The 14470-nt window shown below is 32.7% G+C and overlaps 1 protein-coding gene across 1 annotated transcript in view; it reads right to left on the reverse strand.

The window, feature by feature from the left end:
* Window positions 1-14470, reverse strand: part of cpa6 (carboxypeptidase A6) — a 38362-nt gene that overhangs the window by 3348 nt on the left and 20544 nt on the right. Inside the window, exons 4-10 of the mRNA XM_021470305.3 lie at window positions 13279-13393; window positions 11054-11155; window positions 10861-10965; window positions 7468-7578; window positions 7211-7301; window positions 5464-5666; window positions 2461-2545 (exon numbers count right to left, since the gene is read on the reverse strand). Coding sequence (XP_021325980.1) covers window positions 2461-2545; window positions 5464-5666; window positions 7211-7301; window positions 7468-7578; window positions 10861-10965; window positions 11054-11155; window positions 13279-13393 — 812 coding nt within the window. The remainder of the gene's footprint in view (window positions 1-2460; window positions 2546-5463; window positions 5667-7210; window positions 7302-7467; window positions 7579-10860; window positions 10966-11053; window positions 11156-13278; window positions 13394-14470) is intronic.

The following is a 14470-nucleotide window of genomic DNA, read 5'->3' on the forward strand; positions in this document are numbered from 1 at the left end:
AGCACTACAGTAATTTTCCTGTTTTGCACCCAGTTGTTGAAATAGCAAATCTATTTGCGCCACTTTGTGGACTCATTGGTGTGCTGGTCTAAAAAGGAGGTGTTTTAAGGCGTGTTGTTCACCTGTTGGGTTTTGGAGACGTGCATCACCATATGGGGCAAAAAAATAGGAATGTGTTTGGATATAACTCTGCTGGAAATTAGAAATGAATTTAGAAATAGTTTTAAAACAAATCTTTGCACTTAACAAACAAAATTAAATATTTAGGCTAATGGATGTCTTCAGTAGAGTGTGTACAATACTATTTCCTTATCCACAAAAGTAAAGGAGTAAAGTAAAAAGTAAAAGTAAAGAGGCGTAATGGAGGAGGCTCGTTCTTTATCATCGCACTGCAGATGGTCTGTTTAATTCTTTTCTCTCTAGTTAAGCGATCAGTTTTTCCACTTACAAAGTTACCATGTAAATAGTAAATGTACTATGGTGCGACACAACTGACTCTTAAACGGAATGTGAGATGAGACTCTGATTGGATAAATGCATGTCATGCTCAAAACACAACCATAACTCATTAAGAGAATAAGCACAGCCGCCATGGCGCAAAGCGTATTTTTCCATCTTCAAAATAGCAAAAGTGGATACAGACAAGCTCTTAATGCTTTTGCACCATGAGTGAGACAGTACATTTGAAATGGTTCTCTCTTTTGCAGGGGTATTCAAACTTGATCAAGGGTGGTGGGCCGAAGTAAAATATACCAAACTCTATTGCATTAAAGTTGCCATGGGTAATTTAAAATAACTAGAAAACATTGCTTTATATGTACTAATGCAGAATATGTATTTTTATTTTAGAATAAACTTATTACAGTAAAAAAACAATACCATTAAAAACTTTTATAACAGAATGGCGTTACACCAATCTCATTGCAGCTGTTTTTTGGCCTTGATTTGCTCGCTAATGCGTTCTGCATTGCCCTATATCCGTTGAGTGACTATTTATATTTGTAAAAATATATATATAAAATTTGATTCATTTACAACATTTAATTTAAACATGTATTTTCAGTTTGTTTTTGTAGCTCATCAATAAACCAAACAAAAAAAGGTTACGTTAAATTAGAAACGACCATCTCTTTTAAAGGTATTCGCCCCATCCCTCCTCGTCATTCTCACTACCAAGGGCCAACTTTGACCCGCAGGCCCTTGTTTGGACATTTTTGCTCTTATGCCTATCATTATCAGTCTCACACAATGGTTTTTTTTCACTTCTGTTTTCAAATTTGTGAAAACGCTATCGCAGTTTTATAATTTGAGCAAATTGGATGACAAAAAATTAGTTGTGATACTCTGCCATTTACTGCTCTTTAGGTTTATCTAACTATGATTCTTCTAACTTCCGCTGCTGAGAAACCCAGAAATGTGAAAAGAGTCAATATTTAAATTTTCCCTCTTCGACTAAAATGCTAATTTTGATGCCATGGACAACAAATAATATAGCACAATCTTCAAAAGACCCACCCCTCACTGAAAAAAGGTTCAGAATTTGTCCCATATATGAGCTAATTTTTCCTATTTTGACTGCTATGCCATAATAAATTGTGACATAACCCATCGAAGAAGGCTTTAACACCAAGCGTAATCCTCTGTTGGCTGTCGTTTTACTGTGACTGAGGAAAATTGAACGTGCTGGCCAATTTTTTATTTAAATGAATGATTTTTGAGTGACAATATGCTAGTTTTTAATTGAAAACTTTAGCAGATTCCTATTTTTTTTTCTAAAGATATATGATGCATTCAATTTGTATGTAAAATATAAGTTTTGTTCTCATATTTCTTTATTCTAAATCTTCAGCAAATGCTTTTGGGACATCAATAAGTGGTTATGATGACCATCCAACCAGCAAATCCGGCAAAAAAAAAACAAAAAAAACTTTTGCTTAAAATGTCACTAAAATGCAGCCTAATAAAACTTCCTAATTAAATAGAAAATTAGGCGAATAACTGCAAAAAGGTCCACTTTTTAAGAAAAACAAACCACCCCTTTAACTAGGCTGGCTATGGGCCTGTATAAATTTAGCCTAAATTGTAAGGACACCTTTGTTAAATTCAGCACATTTTAGCAACCAATAACAACAGCATGTTAATCTTTTTGATATCTAAAAGATTCATTGCTAGTATAATCACATTAATAAAGGCATTTAAACCAAAGCTTCAGCTTATATCTCTAGTCCCAAGAGTCCATTCAAACTGCAAGATGAAAAAAAAAGTTGCATGCAATCAAAATACCAAAGGAATTTCAAATCAGAATTGTGTTTATCATTTGCCTGCTGTTCATATAGAAATAGTCATGAGTCAGAAAATAGACTGACATCCAACCGAGAGGCCTTATAGAAAGATGATGACTCAAACATGCAGCAGCTTTATGTCATTGATTGTGTATATATAAAAAAAGACTGAACTTACAAAGCGTGGAGGAGGCAGGGCCATATCTGTATCTCACGCCATAAGCCGAATACAGAGCGCTCACTGCGTTCTGGGCTGCTGATTCCTGAGGGGGGAAAGCAGAGGTTTTTTAAGCACTGGTCCATTCCGCCATTAAGGATTGGCTTGGTGATAACTGTAGTTAAAAGATTGTGTGGGCTTTTTATAGCCATCCATGTAGTCGGTGTATATGGGCAAACTGCACTGAGGCCTATCAGTTTTTTATGTACTCAGTATATTCTTAATGAGGAGTTTAATGTTTTGCCCTTTGGTAGATAATGCAGTGTTACATTTTGTTAGGCTGAATCACTTTAGCAAACTCCAGGGTGCGAATTGTAACTTGCAGTGTTTACTACAGAATCTAATACACAGATGTATGGAGATAAATATATAGTAAAAAATTGACCTGTGTAGAGGCTGATATGACTTAACCCTTTAGCCTTCCATCATTTCAGACTAAAGAGTTTTGTAATGCTTAGCAATGCTTTGGAGAGAAACATTATACAAAATGGCCATGATTTAGTGCTTTTTTATAATGTCTAAATACATATACATCAAAATGCACAACCTAATAAAATAAAACCTAATTAATATTTGATTATTAATCATATAGTAAATTATTTACCCATTATTTTTCTTACTTTTCCACCAATTTGCCTTTTGTGCATTAGATATTGACATTAGATATCAAAAACTACACTTTCATCCTAACATTTGCATTATTTTATAAAGTCATAAATTTGTATAATTTAGAGGTGAATATTGTTTAATACCTTTAAATATCTAAACATAAATTTGATAAATATTTATTATTTAAACCAAATATAGTATTTAATGACAAAAAAGATTATTGTATTCATTGTGTTTTTGACCATTGAGAATCATAAACATGACCTTTAAAGTGTAATTTTTTCTTTAAAGCATGTGACTTGGTATGAATTTTATTTATTTGTTTATTTATTTATTTATTTATTTTTATTTTTGTTTATTTGTTATGTTTTTTTTTTTTACATTTCATTAATCAAACTGGTTCATAAAAGTAATGAGTATGTTTATAAATCAGACCTGGTTTCACTATATGTTTCAAAGGGCTACTGTTTTACCCCATTTACAAGATATCTCCAGAATGCATCTGTACAGTTTCAGCTTAAAATACATGTCCAATCATTTGTTATACCCTGCTGAATATGTGAGTTTTGGAGTTTGGAGTAATATTCTATTATAGCTATTATAGCTTTTTTTGGCTGTGCCTTTAAATGCAAATGAGCTGGTTCTCCCGCCCACTGTTCCCACATGTGTGTCTGTTTCTATGCTGCATCATGTCAGATAAAGAGCAGTCAGTGACAGAGACAGACACAAATAAAGCAGAGATACTGTTTCGGAGTCAAAATACCATGTTGTGGAGTTTGATCAAGCCTTTCTGCAACGATGAGTCGCACAGAAATGACATTTCAAAGTTTGCAGTAAACACACACACGTCTAACTTTGCACTGTTTTTGCACATCTACTTGCAGCATATGTGACAGGATATAAGTTATATATAATACACACAGGATTTTATATAATATGGTATAGATAACTGTATAATACCTGTACGGATACCCACTATGCTACTTGACAAAATAAACCACTTTTAACATCTACAAACCAGAACTCTGTAGTTGTTTACAAGGCTATCTAATATATAACAAACTTCTTGAGCTGATGATAATAATGTGCCCATGATTATTGAAATGCTTCTAACATCTGATACTTTTAGATATGGACAGACGTGAGGGTGAAGCACGAAAAAAGGAGAAGCCGGAAAAAAACAAAGGAGCAAATGATTCTTTCAGCAACCTTAAATTGAACAAACTTCCAGGTTTAACTATTATCATCACCTTTTGGTCTATTATGTACTCGGAATGCTGGAATTACTTTCTAACAAGAGGTTACATGTGCTGGTGAAGATTAAAGACACAGATGAGAGGTTTGCACAGACTGTGAGCTAAATGTTGCGTGTTGTTTTTAAACCCAAATAAGGACTAAATGTATGCTGTGTGTAGTTTTTCTGTAATTGGTAACATATCGGAGTGTGTAAGGGTCTGGATGTATTCATATATGTTGCATTTATTTATTTATTTTATATAATTGCAGATGTTGCAGTGGGCTATTTCGAACTAACATTGATCTGTAGTTATAATCAAATTATGTTTATAGAAAGGTTAGTAATGAACATTTATAAACAAGTATTTATGTGTATAAAGCATGTTTTGTGAGAAGTGCTTCTCATATGATATGTGAACGACCCGAACAACTTTACTTTGACATTTCCTCGAACGAAAATTACGTTGACTGAACTTTCTTTCGTACACCACATCCACCAAAAGGGTACCATTTCAGTGGTTATGAATTACATAGTGACTTCACTGTCTTTTATTTATCACAAACATGCATCTTAAACTTGTTTAAAACTTGCAAAACACATTCTTGAGGTGCAGCTGATCACAGAGAGTTGGAACAGATCTTTTAACCAGGTTTATTTACAAATCCTGTTCTGTGGACATGTTTATACGCCTTACTATGAAGACATGTTAATACGCTCCAGTCAATCAATTCGGTGGGTGGAAAAAAAACACATTCCTACGCCACGTTGTGATGGGCCTCAAAATGAGTGGGATTTGGATCCTAATTTAACGTTAGGTAAAAAAGAGACTTTGTTTACATCACTCCAATGTGACAGTGGACAAACTATAACATTCAGTACACAATGTTGATTTTGCATCATAGGTTCCGTTTAAATAATCTGATTATGAACTGAACATGATCCCACTGTCATATTGTTTTTGCAAATAGAAGTTATTGAATAGAAAGTAGAGTTTTCTTGATGTTATTTTAGCAGGCATTATCTTAATCTCATCACACTGAATTGTGCAAAACTGCATTCATTCATTTCAAAGGACAAAATAAGATGTAATCAAAAATGTCAATTAATTTTTTTCTCACCACACAGTTGAAGTTTGGTATAGTGGCGTATTTGTAGGAATATGGATAGAGGAGCATCTGAGCGTAGGCATGCATTGAGATGTAGGCCTTCACCCGTTTCTTGTGTTTACGAAGAAATTTGGCAACAGCTTTGACCTCTGGCTCCGACTCGGGGAACGGTCCGCAGTACGTGTCATCACAGGGGTGTAGGGATGCACCCTCATCTATCAGAGAAAACAAAGACAGCAGACATGATAAAAAAATTGCCGACTTTTTGCCTATTCTGGCCTACATTGTCAGTTAACAGAAGATAACTATTATTTTTCTTCCTGTGGGATTTTTGCTGACTCATGATCCTTCTGCTTCTTGCTTTTTCTATCTTGTTGTCAGGTAAGATTAGGGGAAACATCTTTGAGTGGGCATCATTAGTGTGTCCTTCAGAAGAAAATAAGAACTAAAAATGTCATTTTTGAGAAAAATAAAATGCATGGAGCTCTAAGTCTGCCTTAAAAAAACATTTGTTCTTTAAATAAGCAAACCTATACTGCTGGTTAGTACTGGTTTGGTGCTGGAAGACCAGTTAAAAAGTTTTTTTTGACATGAGATGTTATAATGTTTAGTTCTATTTAGTATTTATAGTTTTAGTGTATATATATATATATATATATATATATATATATATATATATATATATATATATATATATATATATATTGGTCCAATTAAATAGGAAAAAATTGCCAAACTAATGAATATACCACAAAACTTTGACTAAATTTAAATTCTTTAAATGATACAAAATTATGACTGAACAAATTACAAAATATTATTAATAAAGTACCTTATAAATAAATATAGAAATGTCACAAATAATAATCACGCCATTCAAAATTTAGCTTTTTTTTTTTTACCATATATCCTTTCAGAAGTGGTCTTTAATATATATTCTTAGATAAATTAAAGAATATTTAAAACTCATTGTTAGTATTATCATATCTGCATCCAACACCTCTGAATTCTAATCCGGCATCTCATTTTACCGATCCCCTTTCTTTACACGGTACCAACAGTGTACGTTTTTTGAGATCTCAAATTTCTATCACGAGTATCATTCGTGCCTGCTGTTCTCACGTAATTCACCTGAGGCCGCTGTCGACAAATTGATTTACTGACTGACCAACTGACCGATCTCCCCACCCTCCCCTATCCCTAAACCCAACCAATAGTGTTTTTAAAAGCAATCCAGAAAAAGAAAAGCCATCGCCTGATTTTTACCATGTTTTCAGATGTTACCACATTCTCACCCTGTTCACTTGTTAATTTTATTTTTTAGCTTTTGTTTTTGTTTTATCTGCTTTCTGGAACAGTTCTTCAGTTCTAAGCACGAAAAGAAACAGCGTCATACCACCCCACAGCAGTTGTTATAAAGATAAAATGCAGTCATGTGTAGCTCTGGCTATATAATTCGCAATTTCCAGAAATGTACGTATATACTATAGGGCTACGTTTTCAGAATGAGCCTGTGTTGCCCTAATCAAACATGCCTGAATCAACTCATCAGAACATAAGAAGAGATAAGGGAGACATCCAAAATATGTACTGTTGGTGTGCCTCCAGAAACAGAGTTGGGAAACGCTGTGCTAAAAAAACTGTAAGAACTAAGGTCTACATACTCTAGAATGACAGTTTATTTCCTATATGAACAATAGTGCTGTTTAATTTGAAGGAGGAAGTCTATTTCTTCCACATACAAGCTTCAACAACCTACCACACCATTTGACTTTCCAATTTCGATTGGCATCCACTCCTCGACAATGATACTTTGGTATCTTTGACCGAGTTTTCCGCCAAAAGCGATCCTAAGAGAGAGAAAAACCTCAGCTATTTCTTTACAATATGTCTGGCTGCCATATATCTCACAGAATAGCAAGACACGCTGCATATTTAACAGCACATAACTGCCGACAGTTCATTTTAGTGAGCTCAGCACACTTTACTGAAGAGACATTGAGAGCAACACATTACCATCTTCCAGCTGTAATGGTAACCATCCACGTTGAAGACAGGCATAATGTAGAAATTGAGCTGATTCATCAGTCGTCTCATGCTGGAGTCGTGTTGATAGGAGTTCAGTGCCTAGTGGATCGAGTCACAACAGGCTTCAAGAGATGCAAGAAATGTCTCTCGTTTTCACCACAGATAAACTTAAATAGAGCTAAAGACTTAGCAATATATAAATAGCCTTTTTTTCAATAGACAATTTTGAGGGATGTAAACAAAAACAATGATCACAAAGCATTTCCTGTTTTACATTTTTTTTAGTTTCTAGAGCTTCCAAGAATAAAAAAAAAAAACCCTGTCCTGGATTTTCAGAGACAAATGTTGGCAGGTATGCAATAATATTGAAATGATTGTGTACTGAAATTAAAGGAATACTTGTTCGGAAATAGTCTCATTTTACAAGTCACCTGAAGTTGAAAAGTATAAAAAAAATTGTATTTGTTTGAGCGAGATGCTAATGGTCTAATCCAATTCAATTATTTATGCTAAGTTAAGCTAAGCTAAGCTAAAAGTGTTTAAGCCGGACCAGGGGCCTCATTTATCAATGCTGCATACGCTCAAAAACTGTGCGTACGCCAGCTTTCATGCTCACGACTGGATTTACTAACAATGAAATTAACGAGAGAATGTGCGTTGGTCCACGCCAACTTCATGTCTGGTGCACTTCTATTTCTTGTTTGTGTTTGTTTTATTTCCATAGGTGACTCCTAGAGACAATTATATTAAAATGCACACTACAAAGTATCGCACTAACACATGTAAAAAACATTGCTATTAATTTATAATTAATAAAATGGGTTAATTGACACTATATATATATATATATATATATATATATATATATATATATATATATATATATATATATATATATATATATATATATATATATATAATTTTACCAAATATGTGATTTAGAACATATAAAAGCATTTGCAAATTTCTACAACCGTTAGTCTATGGCAATGGCAGTGTGGCCTTATTAGAGGACATGGTCAATGGTCAAATCCGAAGGCTCCAAGCTGGAAGGGTGGGCGATGGGTGGCTTCTTGGTGAGTGATGTATTTAAAGATATTATTCCAGCTTTTTTATTTTATTATTTTTTTTATTGAGCTTAATTATTTAACTGCATATCAGGAGAACGCGGTTATCCATTAAAGACGTGGCTGTTAACCCCCCTCAACAACCCATAATCTGACTAAGAGTGGAAATACAATGATGCCCATTCTCGCGCTCGCTGCCTTGATAAGAGCGGAGGGGTGCTGCTAAACCGCCCTAACAAAGTGTTCCTCTAATAAATCTGTGTCTCCCACAAACACGGATACTACTCCAGACAGTTAAGTGTTGCCCACAATTGAGGCAACTCTCTTCTCAAAGGGGATAGTTCAGCATCCCCTTTTCCGCTACCTGTTCAGTCCACACTTTATATCAGATCAATTCTTTTTCACATTAAACAACGTACGATGCCAAATTGGTCGACATCGCGTAACCCTAGTGTACTCAAAAAAAATACATAGAAAAAAAAGAGGAAAGAAAACATGTAATGACAAGAATATGTTATTCACAATTATTTAATAGCTTTTCCCTGTAGTATAAGTGATTAACAGCGCTGTAAAAAATCTGTTATTTTATGCAAATAAAAAATTTCAAATAATGGCTGTTAAATTACAGAAATTTACTGTAAAATAAAGGACGTTAAATTACAGAAACTTCCTAAAATGATAATTTCTGGTAAATTTATGTAATTAACCCCAGCTGCCGGAAAAAAAAAAAACTAAAATAACATTTTTCTTTTCTGAGCCATTTTCGTATGCATTGGTCTAAGCATTTTGTTGTGCTCTCACAAATGTAATTTCTTAAAGAAGAGAACAAACAAAGCATTTACACTCTCCAAGCACAACTATGGAATAATGCTTGCAAAATCTACATCAATGCTATACTGCATGCCTATACATTTTAGCATCCCATAACAAAAAAAAAAAAAACTCATGTAATCATATAATTTCATATAATTTCAACAACAATTCACATTTGATTAAAGAAAGCTTCCAGTTTCCTATTATCCTATTTATATTCTATTTAGGAAATGTACATTGTTCATAAATTTGGTCAATAGTTGTTTATTTTTTAAAGAAATTAATTAAAGAAATTAACACTTTTATTTTACTTTTATTTCCCTTTGTATTTTTAATGAATAAAATTCATTTTCAACATTAATAATAAATAAACTGTTTCTGGATAATCAGATCCTCACATTACAATCAATTTAAAGAATTATTTTCTAAAACATAAAAAAAAAAAAAATCACCCAAAAGTACTTTTGAATATATTGCAAAAGATCATTAGAGTAAAATCTGAACACTGCACGTACTATAATAGTTTATTAATATGCTGTTTAATTATACAGCAGCTGCCATGTCAGTGTGTAAACTGTACTGTAAACTCTATACAGTACTTACAAGCTCCCTTTGGTTTCTTAAAATATAAATAATGTTGTATTGGTTTAATAAATATGCAGCATTACTATACAGTTAAAGTCAGAATTATTATCCCTCCTGAATTATTATCCCCCCTGTTTAGTCCCCCCCACTTCCCCCCGTTTTCTTTTCTGTTTAACAGAGAGCAGTTTTTTTTCAACACATTTAATAAACTATCTCTAATAACTGATTTATTTTATCTTTGCCATGAAGACAGTAAATAATATTTTACTATATATTCTTCAAGACACTTCTATACAGCTTAAAGTGACATTTAAAGGCTTAACTAGGTTAATTAGGTTAACTGGGCAGGTTAGGTATTTAGGCAATTTTTTGTATAACTATGGTTTGTTCTGTAGACAGTCTAAAAAAAAAAATATCAAAAGGGCTAATAATTTTGTCCTTATAATGGCTATTAAAAAATAAAAAACTAGTTTTATTCAAGTCGAAATGAAACAAATAAGACTTTTTCCAGAAGAAAAATATATTATCAGACATACTGAGAAAATTTCTTTGCTCGGTTAAACATCATTTGGGAAATATTTTTAAAAGAAAGAAAAAAAAAAATCAAAGGGGGGCTAATAATTCTGACTTCAACTGTATTTAAAGTCCAAACTAGCATAGCGAAAGGAGGGTGACTTGTCAGGGTCAGTCAGCTAAGTTTTAGGCCTATATTATGCTGTAGGTCTGCCTCATAGTGGTGGACTGAAGATATTACAACAGACACTATACACAGACATTTTATTTCTTTTGATTTGGATCTCATTCTAAATTTGTTTCACTCTGTGTTAGCTGCTGATATTAAAGCATATAGTTAATCCGTGTGACAATAACAACACCCGAATCAGCATGACAGTGACTAGAATAACACAGCACGTACCTCTTTAACAAACCACTGGCAGAAAGCTGGACCGATCCATTCTCTTGCATGTACTCCACAGTCTATCCACACCGCCTTCTTAAAGAAACGTGTTCTCTTTCCTAACTGGCAAAAAACAAAAAACAAGTCCATCTTTTGTGCGTTTTTCTTTTTTTTTTTCTCACTGTTAGCCATCTTGACCTTTAGCCTTTACCTGGAGCACATAGAGTGGTCGTCCTTCATAGGATTGACCAATAGAAAACAGATCAACCAGGTGGGAATGAGTTCGGTTCATCTCAAACATCCAACTCTGAATCTGGGGGGAAATTCTTTTTGAAATTGAAAGGATTCACGTAAAACTTTTCTGCAGAAAAATCAAATATTAAAGTGTCAAACTATGTTTTATACACTTTTAATTTGGCAAGCAAGGGCTTAATATTTGTTGTTTGGACTCGTTTCTAAATAGTTTGCAATTCTTCAGGGTCTTACTGTCCAATAATTGGAAGAAGCTTTGTGTTGTGTTTTGTTAAATCGTACCAGGAAATGTAAACAATAAATGCAGTTTTATTGCTGTTTAATGTGCACTTAAAAATATTTTGGTCTAACAAATAAGATTTATGTATTCTGATTGCATGTAAAACTTCCATTCATTTGGATTACACATACTTTAACATAATTGAACTTTATCTGATTGATTTTTGTTAGCTAAATATAAATGAAACAAATAAGAACAAGATTTATGTAATAATATCAATCAATCCAATGCGTTTTAAATTCTTCATATTAATTAAAAACACATTGGATTTAATCTATTGTGTGGAGTATCATTTTTGCCCCCGAATATTAATTAAACCAATCTCATAGAATTGAACTAATTGGATCTGTCTTTTTCTGCTGTTAGATATATTCATACCATATTCATATTTCTATAATCTAATAGTTTTCAATTTTAAAAGATTTATATTGATTAAAAGGAATAAATAACTGACAAATTAATTAAAAGCAAAAGGTTACAATTAATGATAAACTTCATAGTGATTTAATTTTTTTGGATTGTGGCAAACCAAGTATAGACACAGTAGCTGTATAGATGGCTTGAATCTACTAGTTAAAGCACAAAATATAGATGAAAATGGCATGTACGGTTATTAACTCAGTTAATTAAACTCAAAAACAAACTGTTAACTTAATTCCCTGTATTAGCCAAAATGTATAATATATGTAAGTAACCAGTCAGTGATGTTTTATTTATTGTATATTTCAATAAATATGAATAATATTTTTCCCAGTACTAGCTGGAAGGGCATCACTGCGTAAAACTTATGCCCGAATAGTGTATACCCCTGAAAAATAAGGGACTAAGCCGAAGGACAATGAATGAAGACATTAATAATAATGAATATTAATAATAATAAATAAATAAAAATCTAAGAAAAAATCAATATTTTACTAAATTTGTCATTTAAAAACATTAAGCTACTGTGTAAATTAGATTTTTTTCAACAATGACTTGGATTAGTATAAGTTTTATAACCAGATTTAGATAGTAGTGTAAAAATTGCATGTCTGGATAAAATATTTAATTATTGACATTATACATTACATTATATATAAAAATGTATATTTGAATTTAATGGTTTGGACTCAATAAATAAGACCTTTATAATTTACAGCATTAGATTACATTTAGTTTATCCTTAAGAACATTATAACTATTTTTAAAGCTATAATATACAGTTAAGGTCAGATTTTTTAGCCCCCCTGAATTATTCATCCCCCTTTTTGTTTATTCCCCCCCCCCCCCATTTCTGTTTTACGGAGAGAAGCACATTTCTAAACATAACAGTTATAATAACTCATTTCTAATAACTGATTTAATTTATCTTTGCCATGGCGACAGTAAATAATATTTTACTAGATATGTTTCAAGACACTTCTATACAGCTTAAAGTGACATTTAAAGGCTTAACTAGGTTAACTAGGCAGGTTAGGGTAATTATGCAAGTCATTGTATAACGATGTTGTTTTCTGTAGAATATCGCAAAAAAAAAAAAAAATAGCTTAATAATATTGACCTTAAATTGGTTTTTAAAAAATTAAAAACTGCTTTTATTCTAGCCGAAATATAACAAATAAGACTTCCTCCTGAAGAAAAAATATTATCAGTGAAACTCTCCTTGCTCTATTAAACATCATTTGGGAAATATTCAAAAAAGAAAAAAAAATTCAAAGGGGGGCTAATAATTCTGACTTCAACTGTATGTAAGAGAGTCACAATTTTTTCAATTAATTGACTTTTCACAAAAGCACAATTAAATGCAAATGTGATTCTCAGTCAAAAGCTGCTTGTTACCTGGCAAAAATGAAACATTGGTTAGTAAAAATAGATCTAGCTACATAAAAAATGGCCTGCTTGTTACTTGTCAGCCATGTGCTCACCTCTTCTAAAGGATGGTACACTTCATAGTCATACTGAAGTTCAGATCTGCGCTTCCTAGAGGACCGGTACCCCGTCTGTTTCTCAATTTCAGTTTGGAGATTGGAAATGAGCACCCTGTGGAGACAGTGGGCTGTCAGGGAAGCGATGTTGAAAGATGTGTGTGCTGTGTATCTTAGCGTTTAATGGCCCATTTCAGGGTTACTCAGATGCTCATTTCTGTATCTAACACCAGAGATTAAGGAAGGAACAAACAAGGACAACATATAGCTGTGCATTTAAAAACACACCAGTCAAAAGTTTTAGAACAGTATGATTTTAGTTTTTTAGCTCAAAAAGCCTGCATTTTTTTATCCAAAGCACAGCAAAAACAGTAATATTTTTAACTATTTTTACTTTTTAAAATAACTGGTTTCTATTTGAATATAGTTAAAAGAAATTAACTTTTTTCCATCATTACTTCAGTCACATGATCCTAATCCTATAGAAACATTCTAAGTTGTTGATTTGCTGTTGAAATGTTCATTATTATTTATTCATTTATTATTATTATTTATTAGCAGTATATTGAGTCGTTTTGAGTATGAGTGTGAGCAAAGATCCAAAGATGAGCATTTATGTGAAGAAAAAAACATTTGTAACATCCCATGCAGAAAGCACCGGACGCCACACAGACGTAAAATTGACGTTGGACTCCAGCATCAGACTAACTTTGAATTTTGGTTGTATATGAAAATTGGAGTTGATGTTCACAAAGTCAGTTTGAGATCTGAATTTAACGTCAAGATAAATTTTAGTTACTTCATGATACAACCTAAAATCAGCCAAAGATCAAAAGCTAATGATGTTAGCTTTTTACATTGTATGGCCGTCACATTATGTCATTAAAGTGACTTTTAAACTAGTTAGGTAATTAGACGACATAAAACAAACCAAAGAAGATAAACGTCTACTGATGTTAGACTTTGACGTTGTACTGATGTCATATCATGATGTTAAAATGACGTTGGATTTGAGTTAGTTAATGCCAGAGCCTAAAACCAACCAAATATCAACACCAGATGACGTCGGTATTAGACAGCAAATTGATGTTAAATTTTTGTCACCTGACGTCACAACTAAATTAGAACTAAAGATCAACATCATATGACGTTGTGCGCCTGCTGCTTGTTCAAACTACTTCTTTAAAATAAA

The sequence above is a fragment of the Danio rerio genome, chromosome 24 (genome assembly GCF_049306965.1).
Source record: "Danio rerio strain Tuebingen ecotype United States chromosome 24, GRCz12tu, whole genome shotgun sequence".
Classification (NCBI taxonomy): Eukaryota; Metazoa; Chordata; class Actinopteri; order Cypriniformes; family Danionidae; genus Danio; species Danio rerio.